At 41.0% G+C, this 17402-nt stretch overlaps 2 protein-coding genes across 3 annotated transcripts in view; one reads left to right on the top strand and one right to left on the bottom strand.

The window, feature by feature from the left end:
- The first annotated feature begins 1346 nt into the window (after positions 1–1346).
- On the top strand, positions 1347–8051 carry LOC119651967 (crossover junction endonuclease EME1). The gene is made up of 5 exons (XM_038055855.1): positions 1347–1472; positions 1528–1698; positions 7138–7469; positions 7530–7722; positions 7804–8051. Exons 1-5 carry the CDS (start codon positions 1356–1358, stop codon positions 7957–7959), a joined length of 969 nt encoding a protein of 322 aa, XP_037911783.1. The 5' UTR covers positions 1347–1355; the 3' UTR covers positions 7960–8051.
- Positions 7972–17402, bottom strand: part of LOC119651966 (exosome component 10) — a 29926-nt gene continuing 20495 nt past the window's right edge. For both annotated transcript variants that reach the window (XM_038055853.1, XM_038055854.1), the window contains 3 exons: positions 8932–9150; positions 8229–8876; positions 7972–8150 (listed from right to left, as the gene is read on the bottom strand). In XM_038055853.1, coding sequence (XP_037911781.1) covers positions 8073–8150; positions 8229–8876; positions 8932–9150 — 945 coding nt within the window. In that variant the 3' untranslated portion in view covers positions 7972–8072. The remainder of the gene's footprint in view (positions 8151–8228; positions 8877–8931; positions 9151–17402) is intronic.

The raw sequence follows: 17402 nt of genomic DNA, 5'->3' as shown, positions 1-17402 counted from the left end.
TTTGGGGAGAGGTATGTAATCCAGAGGACTAGGTATTGTATGGTTTGGACGAACAATTCAATGAATTTGTCGTTGGCGTCTATTTACTTCTCATAGATTCAGAACAAAGTCCCGCTAAGTAGAGATATAAATTCCATGATGCGTCCGTCACCAGTTTTTAAGAACTCAATCAATCCGAGCAGTAGGAAAACAAATTTCGAGTTGCCCTTTCAACTGAGCTGTACATCTGAGTGTAATTACACGGTATATCTAGCGATTAAATTATTTGAAATAATAAAAACTTGCTTTTTCTATTCGCTAATGTTCATTTCGACATGTCTACCAGCTAAAATCTCAGCTGGCTAGCGAAAAAGACCAAAAAACGGTAGAGGAGATGAGCGGTATATATAAAATCGTTTGGTCAGATTGTCCGACGATGTATATCGGACAAACAAAAAGGCTGGTTTTAGGGGGCATACGAAGAAGGCAGAGTGGGCTATAAGTACTCATGGAAAACCCACAAAATTTATGGTGGCTAAGCATATGGTGGAATGCGGCCATAAAATAAAAACCGACAATCTGAAAGTGTTAAAATAAGTAAGAAAAATTAACCAATTAACAAGTAACCGGTAGACACTAGATTAAATTCAGATCTAGGCAATTGCTATTCACCGCTATTTAAAAAATTTGTAAAAAACTAATTAAAAAATAAAAAGAAAAGTCTTCTTCTTTCAGGATATACAAATAAGTCTTTGAAATCTAATTAAATATTTTTTCCTCTTCAGGATTTGGATGACTTTTTAAAAACTAATTTAGTCATATTGACTGTATGGAATATAGTATTATAGATTTAGATTAGTATAAAAATAGTTAATAAACCCGCTGACGAGCAAACTTTTTAGCACCGATGACGGGAACAAGTCGTTCCCAAAATATCGGCATTTGCAAGACCAATGAATTAACAGCAGCGTTAACTTAAACTCAGCTTATTGCGATACAACTCACTGCATGCGGGAAGCGAGTGGGCTTACAGTTGCGTCGTCTCCCAAATTTCGTGTCAATCAGTGTAGTCACTTCAGAGAAAGGTGTGTATCACAGACAGACATTTTGATTAGGTGGAATGGATCGTATAAGAATAGGAAGAATACTCCCTTGTGGTACATCATCAAAGATGGTTCAGAGTAGTTAACAATTTCCTAGGTGAAAACGGCGAAAGTACCAATTTTGCAATTGTGAACACCCAGTATTTTGAGCGAAATTATTATCTTCCTAAATGTGGCTTAGCTAAACAAATTATACTGGGCGAACAATAGATGTCACTACATCATAAACACAAACCCATTCATTCACAAACGTCAGTGAAATTTACCGCCAGAATGTCAACAATTCAAAAATCGCCCTCCAAAAGGATGAAGACGATGGATCCTCAGAAGCTTGAATTGAAAAATATTCGGGAACAGCAACGCCGTATTAAGCCAGGGGAATGCCTGAAGGTGGGAAACATTCGTGACATGTTAAAATTACAGAAATTAATTTATTTGGTTTTAGTTCGTTCGAGTTCTCATCGATCCAGAGTGCCTTTGCGCTGGTCTTGGACCGCAGATTCTTCAAAAATTGGGTGAACTAGGAATTAAGTATGAAGTTCAATCGCAGAAAATTCCACGAACCGTTCTTTGGGAGAGAGCTGAATCTCAAACATTGGCATCAAGTAGTGAAATGGTAAGTGTAAGGAAGGAATAATAGCGAAATGCTAGATATCAAAGTTGACCGGGGAGTTAGCTAAATTAATAAATTCGAATAGCAGTTCCTAGAGAAAAGGAAATATTTTCTATAAGTGAAAGTATATTTGTCATCTGAAGTAGAAAACTGTGTTAATCGGTACTAATTAGACAAAGATTACTAACGGTTTCCTCCAGGACAGACAACTTATCCGACTCTGTCTTTCCTGCGAGCAATCTTCTTGGATACTTGGTTACCAAACCCAAAACGGGTTCATGAACCAAAAAAAGTAAGAGTAAATTGTTTTCCTTTTGGACCGATCCAACATCAAGTGCGGTGATCCATAAAGGGAAAGGCGACCCCGAACTGCCGTCTTAATACCGCCCACTATCTAAGCTTGACACTGCCAGGAAAGTGCTCGAAAAGCTCATCAGAACTAGACTCGCTTAAGCGATACGCGCTGCCGGAGATTTATCTCCCCGGCAGTTTGGTTTTAGAGCAGGGAGATCCACAGTTGATGCTGTCATGCAAGTCGTGGACGCCGTTCGACGAGCAGAGGCACATAGCCGCTGAACTCGACTGGTGGTGTTCCTCATAACGCTTGACGTCAGAAACGCCTTTAATTCCGTAAGATGGAAAGACATTCTAGGCACACTAGACAATACATTCAACGTGCCGAACTATCTCTTACGGATATTGAGGAACTATCTGAGGAACCCCTTCCTGCTCTATGAAACACTAGAGAGTCAAAGGAGGATGGAGGTCACGTCGGGGGTAGCACAGGGATCCATCCTAGGGCCGAACCTCTGGAACGCTACCTATGACAGTCTGCTTAAACTCAACATGCCAGAAGAGTCGCACCTGGTCGGCTATACAGATGATGTCGCGGCACTTGTTGTTGGACGCACTGTCGAACAGGCGCAAAGCACACTACGACGGGTAAGCGGATGAATGACTACCCATGGTTGCAACCTTGTACTGGCAAAAACTGACTAGTCGATAATCGAGTCAAAACCAGCAGTAAAGTATCTCGGGTTGACTCTTGACACAAAGATAAGCTTTTTTGAGCAAATCAAAGCAGCAGCAAACAAGGCTGCAGCTGGAGTTTCGGCGTTAAGTAGGCTAATGGCAAACATTGGGGGTCCTACGTCTAGCAGGCGACGTCTCCTGATGAGTTGAACGCAGTCTGTCCTGCTCTACGGCGCAGAGGTATGGGCTGACGCTCTTAACAAGGAGGTATATCGTAAACGTCTCGCGCAAATACAGAGACGGGAAGCTTTGCGGGTGGCGTCTGCGTACCGCACTGTCTCTAATTCGGCCGTGATGGTGATCGCTGGAGTGATCCCCGTTGCTCTTCTTGCTAAGGAGCGTCAACCCATATAGAAGCGCAAGGGAGATGACCCAAGGGAGGCGGTTGCTCTCGAAGAACGGCGAGTGGCAGCTCTCGTGGCAAAATGAAATTAGAGGCAGATGGACTGCGCGGCTCATCGGCAACTTAGGTGCATGGCTGAATCGGAAGCATGGTAAGACCGACTATTTCCTTAACCAATTTTTAAGTGGGCACGGAAGTTTTCAATCTGCAGAAGATTGGAAAGGCGCGAACTCCGGATTGTGTGTTTTACAATGGAGTTGTGGACGACGCCCACCACACCTTTTTTTCTTGTGGAAGGTGGGATGGAGTTCGTCAGCAGCTCTATTTAAACACAGGGGATCTCTCTCCAGACAACATTGTCGAAGAGATGCTGAAGAGTGCTGAGAAGTGGAGCCGTGTTGCCCATTACGTTCGGGCCCTTCACGTTGCTAAGAAGATAGAGCTCGACCGGTGGAGGAACCGGATGACAGGGGGTTCCTTGAACTGACGGTTCCCTTCGTCCTCTCCCCTCCCGTTGGTGAAAGGAATTCCCTGATATGAAGGCTCCGCAAAGCGGGAGAGGTCGGGGACTAGCCCGAAGTAATGTGACAAACGGTTCCTGGCTAGCTCTCTGACGATGGGGAGGTGTTTAGTTGGTAGTCCGACGACATACCGAACCGGGAGTCCAACACTGTGTGCGTAAATGCATCCACCTACCCTACCCCAAAAACAAAAAAAAAACATCAAGTGTATGTGGACTATCAAGGATTACAGCATATCGGAAAAGGGTCGTTGAATTTTTCAAAAAGCTAAATAAGGTAAATTAACAACTGGTTACTGTCACTATGCACTTTAACGACAAAGGTCAGGAGCTAAGTCCTACGAATTGAAAAGCTTTCAGTTAGTGAAAGTGCCAAGGCCAACACATAATTACTTGTTTCCTTACGAAATTCAGAGGAAACTATGAATGCAATTGGGTGGTCCGTGAATAAAAATGCTGGAACGATTTCCCATATTATAAAATAAATAATACCAATGAAAGATTGGAGCGATGGAAACAAAAAGTTCTATGTCCACATTCAAACATGGAGAAGGTAGTACAGCACCAGCTCGAAAATTAGAAATGAAAATTTCCCAATTTCTTATAATTTCTAATTTCCAAGTGTTTTTCATAATGACCAAATTAAGGTCTGTGGTTACATTTCAAAAGAATTTCACATTAAATTAATGATGCATGTGTATTTATTCAAAGAATTTACAATGGATACGATAATGAGGAAAGTATCACAAAGATTAGAACGTAAAGAAATCATACATTCTAGATTGGTTTTCGCCAGCTTTTGCAGGCAAGTTTATGGCTTTGACTTTAACATTTAGTTCTGCTTAGTCGAACTAAGTAAACCATTAGCAAAATTAATTACTTCGGCATGGAAAACCCATAATTCGCTTCCTCGTTTCCGGAATCGCAATTGGTCGATGGATTTAACTTTTGATCAATGTCGTCATTTCAATCTTCGGCCCAAGCTCTCTTCAGTTTCTACTAGATTCAGGAGTCTTTCATTGTGTACTCTCTAATGCCTGATAAAAACGGAGAGGATTAAGCTTGTAATTTTAAACATCAGATCCACGCCAACATGCCGATGCGCAGGGCTGCAAAGGAAGCATTCTCGATGGAACTGTCGCGTGGGAAGTCCCACGCATACAGCGAATGCCATAAATGTAGGTAGAGTTTAAAGCGGGGATTAAAAAATTTTTTTCACCGAATGTAGTCGTGTAGGGTATCAAATGAAAGGAGGGAAAGATTAGTACTTTCCGCAAAGTTTAGTTTAGTCATGCATTGCAAAGTGCGCGAGTGAGAAGTCAAAATGTACGCGCTTAAAATGAAACTAGCCAACCTAAAAGTCCGAAAAACAATCAGGGTGATGCGCTTAAATGAAATATAGACCTCAAAATATCTCCCATTCCAATATCTGCTCAAATAAACTTACTAATAGTATACTACCAACTTTTAGAAATTTACTGAAAAAAAAACCCTTACATTCATCCTAGGACTTCGAAACTTTGTATCAGCATAAAGGACAATATTGTCCCATTAACGCCAAAGTTATAGCAGTTCAAACTTAGCAATTTCACGAGAATTAACTGCTTCCAAAGCCATGCAAATAAAATGCTGACGTCATAATTAACGAGAATAATTGACATTCAAGTGAAATATTAAAATTCCAATCAATTCACCCCAGCCCTTTTTAAGGTTTTGTTTGCAAAACAAAACCTTATCAAAATCGGTTCAATATCTGTCTATCTGTCACAGGCACTTTTCTCAGAAACGGCTATACCGATTGACGAGAAATTTGGTGAGGAGGTGGGACCTATGGACCCCCAGACATGCAGTGAGTGATATCCTTCTACGTTGAGATTTTGCGGGGGGTAAAAGGGAGGTGTAAATTTTATTTTTCACCGAATATAATCCTGTGGGGTATCAAATAAAAGGTTTCGATTATTACTTTTTGAAGTCGGTCTTAGTTTTAAGGTTTGTTAGAAAGGCGGGGAATGGGAGGGGTGGAAAGTGATGATTTCTTTAACGGACCCATTCTCAAAAACTACCCAACCGAAAAATCGGAAAAAAATCATGATGGTGCCTCTATATGGTGTCCAGGCCTCAAAATACTCTCCCTATCGATATCTGTTCAAATTAAGTTTGCATGCCGAAGTACTAAATCTGACATGCTAAATGCATACACATAACGGGCTACATACAAATGGCATAGTTCTACACTTAAATATACTCACAAAAGAAGCAAACAAAACCTTTTATACCTGAAGCGCCAAGCTTCCGGTTTCCCGACTTGTTTATATCTGATGTAGGTTAAGTTCTTGGCATATGCTAATAATATCAAACTCAGAGTGTGAAGTGTATGAGGTTGACTATTATCAATACAGGGCTTTCCATCAAATGATTTATTTAAATCCCTTTCTAAAAAATAGAGGGCAATGGAATTTTTAACTATGTGACATGGAATTGTCGTGCACTCGTCGCTCCTCACATCTTTTCCTTTTTCTTCAGCCTTTGTCCTGTTCACATGCGGGGTCGGCTCGTTGTGATCGTTTTCGTCATTTTATTTCATCAAATGCCTGATCAGGATGTAATCACGAGGCCTTTAAATCCTCATCAAGTGTATCAAGCCACCGTTGTTTCGGCCGGCTCAATATTGGTAAGTGAATTCTCGTTAGTGTGAATTACGTGACCACACCATCGAAAACGCCCCACTCGCAGTTTGTTCACGACCGGTGCAACTCCAGCGGATATTCTCATTTCGGACGTGAGTTCTTGAGGGTTTTACGTGAGCGACTGTCTGGGCGTGACCACAATCAGAGCCCCGCTGAGACAAGCAACAACGGTACCAGTCTATACCAAGTGCATGGCTTAGCGTTCATACTGGTGGATGCAAAGCCTACCTAAATCTCTACCGAATTAAGGAGTACGACACCCGTGTTAAAACGCAACACCACGCCGAGACCCGAAGGTCTCTTCTCGCTTGAGCATAATCAACAACCCCCATGAAGCTCCCACTTAGGGGCCAACCGCAAATAACCGAGCTGTACTCCCATACAGCGGGAGTTCATCCGAAGTATGAGAGTCCTGGGGCTATCTCGATTCCCATGGTACCAGTATACCCCTGGTGAGGTTTCATTACAAACTTGCCACTTCAGATGAGTCCCCGTGCAGACTCGGGTCTGATCGCCCTGATTAGGCCTTTGGGGCATTCGCCTACTGCAACACATTTTATGTGTTACACAAAACCTTAAAAAATACTACATATGACAAACGAAAAAAAGCAATGGCACGTGACACTGCAAAATATTTTCTGCCAGGCATTTCAGCCGCGTCGCACAGCATCGCTTAAGTGTGTATTGCTGCTTACAAAATTATATTAAAAAATGTTTGACAGCAGGTGCAACATTTGGCCGCGTCGCGTAGTGTAGCGTAGATGCGGCCACATCTTAAACCAACGTTGTAAAAATTTACGAACCGTTTATTATAAATCTCTGATTCTACTGAAGTTGACCCTTATATTTTCATTCCCCAGCTCAAACTCTCTGACAAATACATCCGAGAATCGCAAGCATTATTCATTATGTTAGGCGAAGAAGTAATTGAAGCTATCAAAAATAAATCCATGCACAACCAACTCCAATCGTTAACAAAGGCCTATCCAAATTGCAGTATTACTTTGCTTATATTCGGTTTGAAGAAATTCTGCCGCCAAGAATCGACTAATGTTAAACGTTACGACATTGAAAAGTGCCTAACAGAGATTCAGATAATATACAATTGCAGTCATCGTTTGTTTGAAACTTCCGTTGAACTGGCAGCAGCCATCGGCCAATTCAGTAAAGCCATTGCAGAAATACCCTTCAAGTAAGTTCAATGATTGGATGAAAAGATTAAACAAAAAAAAACGAAGTTCATGATTTACAGAAAACAGCAAGCAGACAAATATTCCGACGCAAACCTGTTTCTCTCAAACGATAACAAAGATTGTGTACGAGTTGAAGGAACTGCAGGTCTGTCACGCCTTTGGCAACAGCATTTGACGCGTTTACCGCTCGTGACATTGGAAACAGCTGAAGCAATTATATCCAAATACCCAAAACCTAAACAGTTATTAGAGGTAATAGACACTCAACTGTGGATGATTATAATAAAACATTTTTCTTATTCACCATTTTCTACTCATTTCTCCTTTCGACAGGCGTATGAAACTTGCGACGATGGGCAAAACCTTTTAGCTGACCTGAAAATCCGAAGAGCTGGCGGACCGCTGACTACCGACCGCCGTATTGGTACAGAATTGAGCCGGAAAATATATACATTATACAACAGCCTAGATCCAAACGAGAAATTATAGCAAACGACCATCTCCAAGCATGAATTTTCTGTATTATTTATTAAAAGTTCCGTTTTTATCCATGTTTCAATTTAAGATGTTATTTACATAGAAAAGAATATTTAAAACAAAAACTAATTTTTTTTATTCGCGTTACTCGTACTGAATGTGAACAGTTTGTTGAATTTTTTGTTGTTGACCTTATCACGACCCTGGAAGAGACATTTAATTAACATGCAAATCACTGATTGGTATATGTTTACTTTCTCTGAATTCACAGAAGAACTTACCTTTTTACCAGCGAATTTAGCGTGAGCATTATCACTTTTCTGCTTCTCCGAACCACCCCTGAACTTCGAGTAGTCCACTTTAGTGAAGTCTACATGAACACTTTGGTTGGAACTTTGTACAGTTTTGTTACTCGTCAGCTTTTTTTTATTGCCTTTGTTTTTGTTCTTAAACTTGCGACTGTTTGGCAGTCTATTTTGAGGGGTTTGATTGTACGATTGAACTTCGTCAGGAGCCACCTCGGACCGAATATTTTGGGTAGAATTCGCTAAAGTCTCCGGGCTCGTTTCTTTAAAACTAGTTGAACTCCTATTCTTCTTATTTGAAACTTCTGTTTTAATCTTTTTGACATTCATTGGTAGCTCCGACGTATCGTCAGCTTCTCGTTTGCGCTTTGCCTCTTTTACCTCCGGCATTTTATACAGATCTCCATCTTCAACTTCCTTTTTAATTTGGACTGGTTGATCTTCTTGTTTAATACTCTGAGGATTGACGGGACAAAGTAGTTTACTACTTCTCAATTCTGCCTCTTTTTCCAATTCTTTAAGCCTTTGTTGCTCGGCGAATGGAATTGCAGCTTTATATCGATCATAAGGGCTAACGAAATTCACTTTTCTCAAACTAGACAATTTCTTTTTAATATCTTCGTCCTAAAGCAAGTTTCATGTTAAACACTTCAATTATGTATATTTGCTGACAATTTACCTTGCTATTTGATGGTGTTTCAAACACTGAAATTATGGGGTTTGAAGTTCTGCTGCTATCATTTTCTAGGAGGTTTCTCTTCTGTTCTCCAAGCAAAGTTGGGAGGTCATCGCGAAACTCCGGTACGTGAGACAAATCATGAGGACAATGAAGTCGGCTGTTGACATCCTTCGTTGTGACGGTGACGACACGATTTACAATGACTTCATCAATAATTGGCTTGAAAGAAAAGGTATTTAAATTAATTTTGAGCGTGACTTTTGCCTAAATGACCGAGATATATCTAAACATTTCGGAGAGTATAAATTCGACAAAAGATAGATGTATCATCATGACCAGTGACGCGACAAACGGGGTCTGAGCTGAGCTACTGCAATCGAAATGGCCAATACGGTTTAGCGTCAGAGCCGTCCAGTTCGTTGCTCTGAGTAACTTAAAATTAAATTGTCTCTAGTCATGACCGATAGTACCTCAAAGATTTTCAGGAGCAGAAACTTCATCCGTTCAAGTTTCTCCGAATGACCGCTATTCTGTTTGTAACCCACTTTTTCCATGCACGAAAGCTAGACCTTATGAAAAGGCAATTTAAACGAAAGTACTTGATGAGCTCTATCGATGACAAGCATTCATGCGCAGGTTTCATAGTTCATATTATCAGCTCAACTTTTGAGCGCAGATAGGAGAACCATCCTTGCATCCTTTAAAGTTGTATTTTCTTATTCGCAATTCCCCAACCCCGCTCCGAGTCCATTTGGGAGAGGAGGGAATAGTCACTATAGTCTAAATGACCGTGTAACACCAAGGCGTTTCAGGGTCTACGTGGCGGGGGGCAAAACTCACTCGAGCTAATAATATTTCCGGTTAACCCGAGAAGTTTATTGTATAAATATGATATGGATAGATTTGTAAGCTAGCAACATGTCTTAGATGATATTTATGCTTCAAAAATCACAGACTGATTTTTCGTAAACATGTGCCAAATTGATGCTTACTGTATCCGCAAAGGACGCATGTTCTGGAGGCCGGCTAGGCGAGATCCAGAACGAAAAACGCCTCATTACTACTCATCAATAGAAACAATCGATTTAGAGGAGGCTTTGCATAAGCAACTCAATGCAGTTCAACAGAGGCCTCGTAGAGATAGATTGTCATTCTGATAGGTGATCCCAACGCCAAAGTAAGTTCTGACAACATTTTCCTCGGATATGTGGTGGGTAAACACGGCTTTGGAGACTGTAATATCAATGGTGAAAAATTTCTTTCTTTCTACAGCTTCCGCCGCCTCGACAATGGTCAGATCGACAACTTCCTGGTCAGCATATAGCATCAGCAAAAACTCACAAAGATAGAGAGTTTCGGTCATGCAATTTCAGCATAGTACGCTTTCGCTATTCGACTGTCGCTCAGCAGTGGGAGAAGTACCTTCCTGAACGGTCAGCACACCTCTTAAAAAGCTCACCGTAGAATATTGATCTTAATAATAACAGTAATCGTTGGCGCAACAATCCATTGGGTTCAAGGCCTTGAAATGCATTACAGCACTTCATTCAAGACCGTAACGGTACACTACAGGATTACAGTACCCTGTAGGAGGCAATGTGGTTAGCATTGCGCTCGCCCAAGATTATTACCCTAATCTGACTCAGGTAATCATTCCAGCTGAGTCAACTGGTATCCGACGTTAAGTTACGATACAAATCCCACTACCACCAATTAATTGACTATGACATCCCATTGCCACCAATGTTCTAACCACTGAGCTATGCGGACGCAGAATATTGATCTTGTTACCATTAAAAATGTTCTTTTCTCTGGCTCAAGTCAAGTTGTCCCAATCACAAAAGGGAATTTACAAATGGTCGCAAGCGTTTCGATGATTCCAGTTAAGGATGTTATTAGTAGGTTCCTTATCCACAATGAGGAGCAGCTGAAGAAAAGGAATAAGCAATTCACCAAGGTCCTCAACCGTATAACATTCGGTGAAGTTCCAGCACTCATGGGTGAAATGATTAGTCACCGCAATATGGGGATACGAACTCATCTCTGCTAGCAATGCAATGCAATGGGACAAGGCGGCTGTGCTTGCTGTCTCGAGGAAAAATCTCTGTGGATTGGGTCACGTTTTTTTTCGTCCTCTTTTCGTAAAAGCCGGATAGAATAGATAACAATCTATGGGCTAGAAACCAGTGAATTTTGAAACTATACTGTTGCCGAAATTTCAACAACGCCTCGGATAAGGATTGACCTCATAGCTACATCCTTTGACTGTCGAAAACGGACTATGATTCATTTTTGTAATGTCTTCCACGACGATATCGACGGTCGCCAGAATGTTCGCTTTCTCCAAATCGAGCGAGAATTCCAACGATATAAGCTGGATATTCTGCGCAATATATTTTTGCACTCTGGAAAGCCAATTGGTATCAGAATCCGTTGCAAGAATGTAACTGAAGGCTACCGAAAGGCGCGCTCTCTTGAATAGGAGCCGATTTCTGACAGGATCTTGACTTCAAGATCAAGATGAGGAGTCACATGTAGTCCAGAAGAGAGTTCCTAAAGGTGACATTGTGATCGTGATGAATAATTTGAATGCTAAGTTAGGCACTGAGAACCCCTGGCTTGGACATGTGATGTGAAAACACGGTCTTGGTGATCGCAACGATAATGAGAAGAGGTTTATGGATTTCTGCAGTTTTCATCGCCTCATCATTGCTATTTGGCAATTTGTTCAAACATCGAGCGTGCCATAAGAATAGCTGGATTTCAACTGACTGACACCGTACATACATCGGCGTCGAATGATGATGATAACTTACCTTCTTCAAATTTAAATCGGCCACTTGTATGATGCAACTGTCGTTCGACAGTGAAAGAGCCATCTTGCTCATCGAACGGCAGATATACTGAGTAACCCGCCTGAAAATATTGATGAGCATTGAAGGGGCGTCATACAATCTGACTGACTGCGGAATTATGGAAACGGATCGATGAGCAGAAGAGTTTGAAGGCCCTATTGACCGCTGCGGGTTATGGCGGGCGTAACGGGCTCGCACTCTGATATCGAATTCCGGGAGTTCAGCGTAGTGCCCGCCTTGACAAAAGGGAATTTGCTATCGCGCTGGTCAGGAAAACGCAAGATGACGCAGAACGCAATGATTTTAGAACTATATACCGTATCACAAAGAAACCTGCATGTAATTGTAAATCTTTCGATGGTGCTTTGAGGGCCTTTGACGTATCACATCCGATGAAGTTCCGCCTATTGTCATTGAAATGGCTAGTCAGCATAACGTGCGGATACGGACTGCTCCTCCCACCAAGAGAAATCATCGCGGCCATCAGTGCACTCAAACGGAGTAAAGCAGCTGGGCTTGACAATTCCCTGCGGAGTTGTTCATACACTAGTCCTGGGGATCCGAGGCCTTTCCGAGAGAATAGAAGTAGGGGATGATCATTAATATTCCAAGGAAGAGCACCCGTTTTTAGTGTGACAATTGGAGGGATATCTGCTTATTCCCTGCTGTCGCTAAGATAACAGTAAAAATAATCCTGAAACGCATCAAGGGACACCTCGAACAGATGATAGGCAGAGAGCAGGCTCATTTCCTCTCCGGATCCTCATGCAGTCACCCCATCAACAATCGAATCTTTTTGGACCAATGCGAGGAATTCAAATCTCCGCTTCACTTGCTCTTCATCGATCTCCAAACGGCTTTCGACAGCCTGAACAGGCTAACCACTATTATCAGAGCGACATATGATGCCGGAAAATGTCACATGCTGCATCGAGGCAAAATCTCAGAGGAATTTGAAGCCGAAAACACAGTTCAAGGGTTGCATCTTACCACTAATATTATTTATGTTTGTTATAGTGCCATTGTTTATGCTCCCCTGTCCGGAGAACGAGTTTAATTGGGTGACACCCTTCCCCAAACACCTCGACTACGCTGATATTTGTTTGCTCTCTCACCACTCTGCCAGCAGTGAGGTTTCAACCGCAACCTTCCACTACGACAGCCCAGCGCTCTAACCACTTGGGCCATCCGGACACGGAACTGGATGTTACCCGATGCATTAACCGCTTCGCTGCCTTGTCTAAAATCTGGAAAGACAGTTATCTCAACACCAAGATCAAGTTGAGACTGTTCTGAAGTAATGTTCTTTCTGTGCTGCTATATGTAAGCACATAGAAAGTGATCCCCCGCTGTCACTCAAAAACTCCAAGCCTCCGTGAAACTTGTCGAGAATGTATCATCGTAGCTGATACTATCTCGAAAATAAAACTTGTTCGGTACATAGCCCAGTTATCCGTGGGCAATGTAACCAACCAGAAGGTGGAAGTGGCAATGGATAAGTCATACATTAAGGAGGGGCAATAATTCCATTGTTGGCTACGCTATGCAGTGGAACCCACTCTACCAAGATGACCGACGAGAACAGTAGGAGTGCGGGCGTCTCGGGAAATCCCAGAAGAAGTTGAAACGCATTTCAAAGGATCGTGTACGATGACGCGTAAGCGGAGTTGACACGCTATGCCCTACCAAGAGGTGAATGGCAACCATATTCTCCTTTTATGCTGCCTTGTCCGGAGGACATGGGGGGCTCCAATGGACGATGACATCTCTTCTCACACACGTCAACTATGCTGTTGACACCTTTTTGGTTTCACATCGGAGTTTGGCTGTAGTCAAATGGCTCTAGATTTGAAAAACTAGACAAGCAGAGCCGGATTGAATATAAATACAAATAAAATCAAGATTCTCAGTCTGATAGAGCATTGAAAATGCTGATCACTAGTAACTCTGATAGCTTTATTTCTGCTGATGATGGCACCGAACTCGGTCTTACTTAACGTATTAGCAACGCTAGTTCCACCTTAATTGCTTTATCTAAAGTCTGAAAATGCAAATACCTAAACACCAACATCAAGGTGAAGTTCTTCTGATATTCTCTCTGAGCTGCTATTACTCAAAAGCTCCAAGTTTTTGTTAACATCTTTCTCGGCCGTTAATTTTCTACGACACAATCTAGAATGAAGAAACACGGCGACTTATGCACTAGGTATCGGTAGACATTTTTATTAAAAGGGTGACAAAAACACCATCCCAGAGCAGCAAACGAGTGGTTCATCCTAGAAACACGTGGCACAGAACACTAGAATAGCGTAGACTCCTCCGGACTACCTAAGAAAACAGATTACAATAGACCGACAACGGAAACTATAATGGACCAGTACATCACAATTCCCAACGTATACCGTAACCATAAATTTACTCTTTCTTTCCTTTATGTACAATCTCAGATACTGCGCCGCTTACTCAATCTGGATGAAAGTTTCTTTTGAGGCTACTTTCCTACTCATAATACCAACATTATTAGTATAGACAAGTAGTTAAATGGATTTCATGCGGATGATACTTCTGATGCTCTCTACCGAGTCTCGGATTATCTTTTCCAATGTCGGGCTAGGAGTAAGTTCTCCTATATTTTCAACATTAATTGAGTATTAGTATTCCATCATCCCGTTGGTGACACCTCTAGCTTTGCAGACTGCCTATTAACCAATTCCAAATAATAATGTTTATTGTCCCATCCTATCTATGCCTTGGTAAATACTCCGACCCTGGTGCTATTGCCTCCCATGTTTCTCGACGAATTTGAACAAAAAATAATAATAATCCAACAAATAGTACTAGTCAGTGACCTGTAGATTAAGATTCCACTCACAATTAGTGCAACCTGACTCGCGAATAGAATCTAGCCCCATTCACGTTTGTGGTATTATGAAATTCTTGTCTGCAGTTTGTAGCATTGAACTTGAATGTGCACACAACTGCAGCAAGAAATCTAATTTTATAAGTTGATTTATTTGTTAGGAATCTGTGAAGCAGCACTGCATTTCGAGAGCCAGCTTTAGATTGAATTTTGACTAACAAATCACACTCCACAAGCAGAATAGTTCAGACACATCTCCGCGCCAGTGACAAATACGCATGGCCTTCATAAGCTGTATCTACACATATCTACGCATAAGACATAATTTAGTTTTTGAAATACGTATCCGCAACTCGACAATTGTGTCGAGCTGCGGAATGTTCACTTTCTCCGATTTGAACGTGAATTTCAGAATGCACCTCTCCATTCTAGGGTGTTGTACTCTTTTAACCGGTAAGTCTCGAGGTAATGGGCACGGAACTTATGTCATGTACATCAATGGACAAAGCACTGAAGACGGAAATAATTTGTATATTTCGGGGGCATTGTTCCCGGAGACGAAGACCATATCGAACTTGACGTCACTCGACTCGAAGGGTGCCAACTTCATTCGGGGCCACTAACTAAAATCTGCTTGAGCATAGAACTCGATGAGGAACGGTTCACAAGTCAATCGAAACAGCGATGGCTTAATGCATTAGATGGTCACTTGAGAGCTCCTCGACTCCACTCGAACCCAGTCGATCCAGGCGAGCCGACCTTAGTATCGAACGGGACAAAGTCTAAGAGAAGATACTCCATTGGCGGCTATGCCATGTAATGGTTTTCACTTTTCCAGAATAACTGAAAAATGGAATTCTAGGGAGAGTAGTAATCGGCGATGGCACGTAGGCCGTTAATTAGCGCACTGCGTCCCACTGTTAGAAATCCCAACTAAAATGCCTGTAAACAATAATAAAGAAGCCAACATCGACCCTAAAAAACGTCATATGATGCATGGGCATCATTCACTTTTTATGAAAGATTGCTTCAATTTTATTAGATACTTGTCTTCATACACGTGATAAAATGTGTAAGAATTTAAATTGCGGGGTCCTTTTCATTGCTCCATATGAATACAATTTAGGTCGAGTAATTGGTATCGTGAATTGTAGAATCTCTCCTGTTCTGTTGGATATGTTGAATTGGTTCTTAACCTTTGCTTTGTAATAAGTGGTGCATTTATATAGTTGCTGCTATCATTTCCACTAATTCGATTGCACAATGAAGGAAAATAAAGTGTGTTTTGCATATGGGGATGCACTCAAAATAGTGATGAATCTTTCAATGCCACCGTGTAAGTATTGGCTCCGAGATCTGCTCAAGTTATAACGTAATATTAGATGTAGATGTAAATATCTCCATCGGTATCTTCAATGATGGATTTGCATCTATAATGCAATAATTGAACAGTGTGGACATTAAAATCGGACCAGACCCTTATATGTGCTTTGAGATCGACTCAAAACGCAGAAGCAAGGTGGATAGATTCTTGTTCAACGCTGGAAAAACAGGTGAGAACCGACGCAAAACTGGCTAAGGAAGGGAGGGCCGGAAAAGGACAATAATGTAGAAGGCCAGTTGTGTAGTACAGGTATTGCAGATTAAATGTAAAACGAATTTATCCACATTTTTTCGATACTTAAAACGTGTTTTTCTGAAAACAAATTGCAAATTGGCCGGACTGATATCTTGAACAATTTTTGTTCAATTGATTTGAAATTTTTATTGTATATTCAGAACAACTTTCTCCACGACACTACGTGGGATTCATCCTTTAATATTGTTTCAATTTTTATTAATAATTTGTGAACAATTTTTAAACGGTTTTTTTAATCTTTTATCAGAACAATCCATTTTTACACAAATCATTTAAAAAATCCAACGTAGCGTCGAAAATATTAAGGTGCCTAATTGATTTTCTTTATTTCAATACTTTATCTTTCAAAATGTTGCAACCACACAGCTATAAAAAAAGTATCTGTGAAGACACTGGGAAGTCGTCATTTTGTGTTGATTAGCTCTAATAAAATTTACTAGCACTCCCCACTACTGTAGTAAATGCCTTTTTTGCCAAATTTAATGTTGTTTAGATTTTTGAAAAATAAAAATTCTGATGTTTGCGCTATTGTTCGGCATCTACAAAAACATCCATGATCTCAACACTCTGTACCGCATAACAAAACAAGTCGGGAAACCGGAAGCTGGACGCTTCAGGTATGAAAGATTTTGTGTATTTCTTTTATAAATACATTTGAGTGTGAATTTATCCCCTTTTTACGTAGTACGTAATATACGCATATATTATGTGAGAATATCCACTTTCGGATGATATTAACAGTCAAAATCTTGAATTTCCAAAGAAATGTCAAAGTTGTCACTATATTATTATAACTTTGTTAGTAATAGTGCAATTTCCACCAAACTTGGCAGCTCTATATTATAGCCTGCATTGCTGCAAAATTTCGTGGTGCTAGGATGAACTTAAGGGGGGTTCTGCGGCCAATTACTGAAAATTATAGTAATATACTATTATCAACTTTATTTGAAGGGATATCGATATGGAAGGTATTTCCGAGCCTAGACCTCATATAGTGGCAGCCTCTTGATTTTTTTCAGATTTTTCAGTTCAGTTCAGGCAGTTTTTGAGAATGGCCCCGTGAAATAAATGACGACTTTCAACCCAACGAACTCTCCGCCTTTCCAACAAATGTCAA

This window comes from Hermetia illucens, chromosome 3 (assembly GCF_905115235.1).
Source record: "Hermetia illucens chromosome 3, iHerIll2.2.curated.20191125, whole genome shotgun sequence".
Taxonomy (NCBI): domain Eukaryota; kingdom Metazoa; phylum Arthropoda; class Insecta; order Diptera; family Stratiomyidae; genus Hermetia; species Hermetia illucens.
The sequence above is the reverse complement of the archived record's forward strand: the minus strand, read 5'-3'. Positions and strand labels throughout refer to the sequence as shown.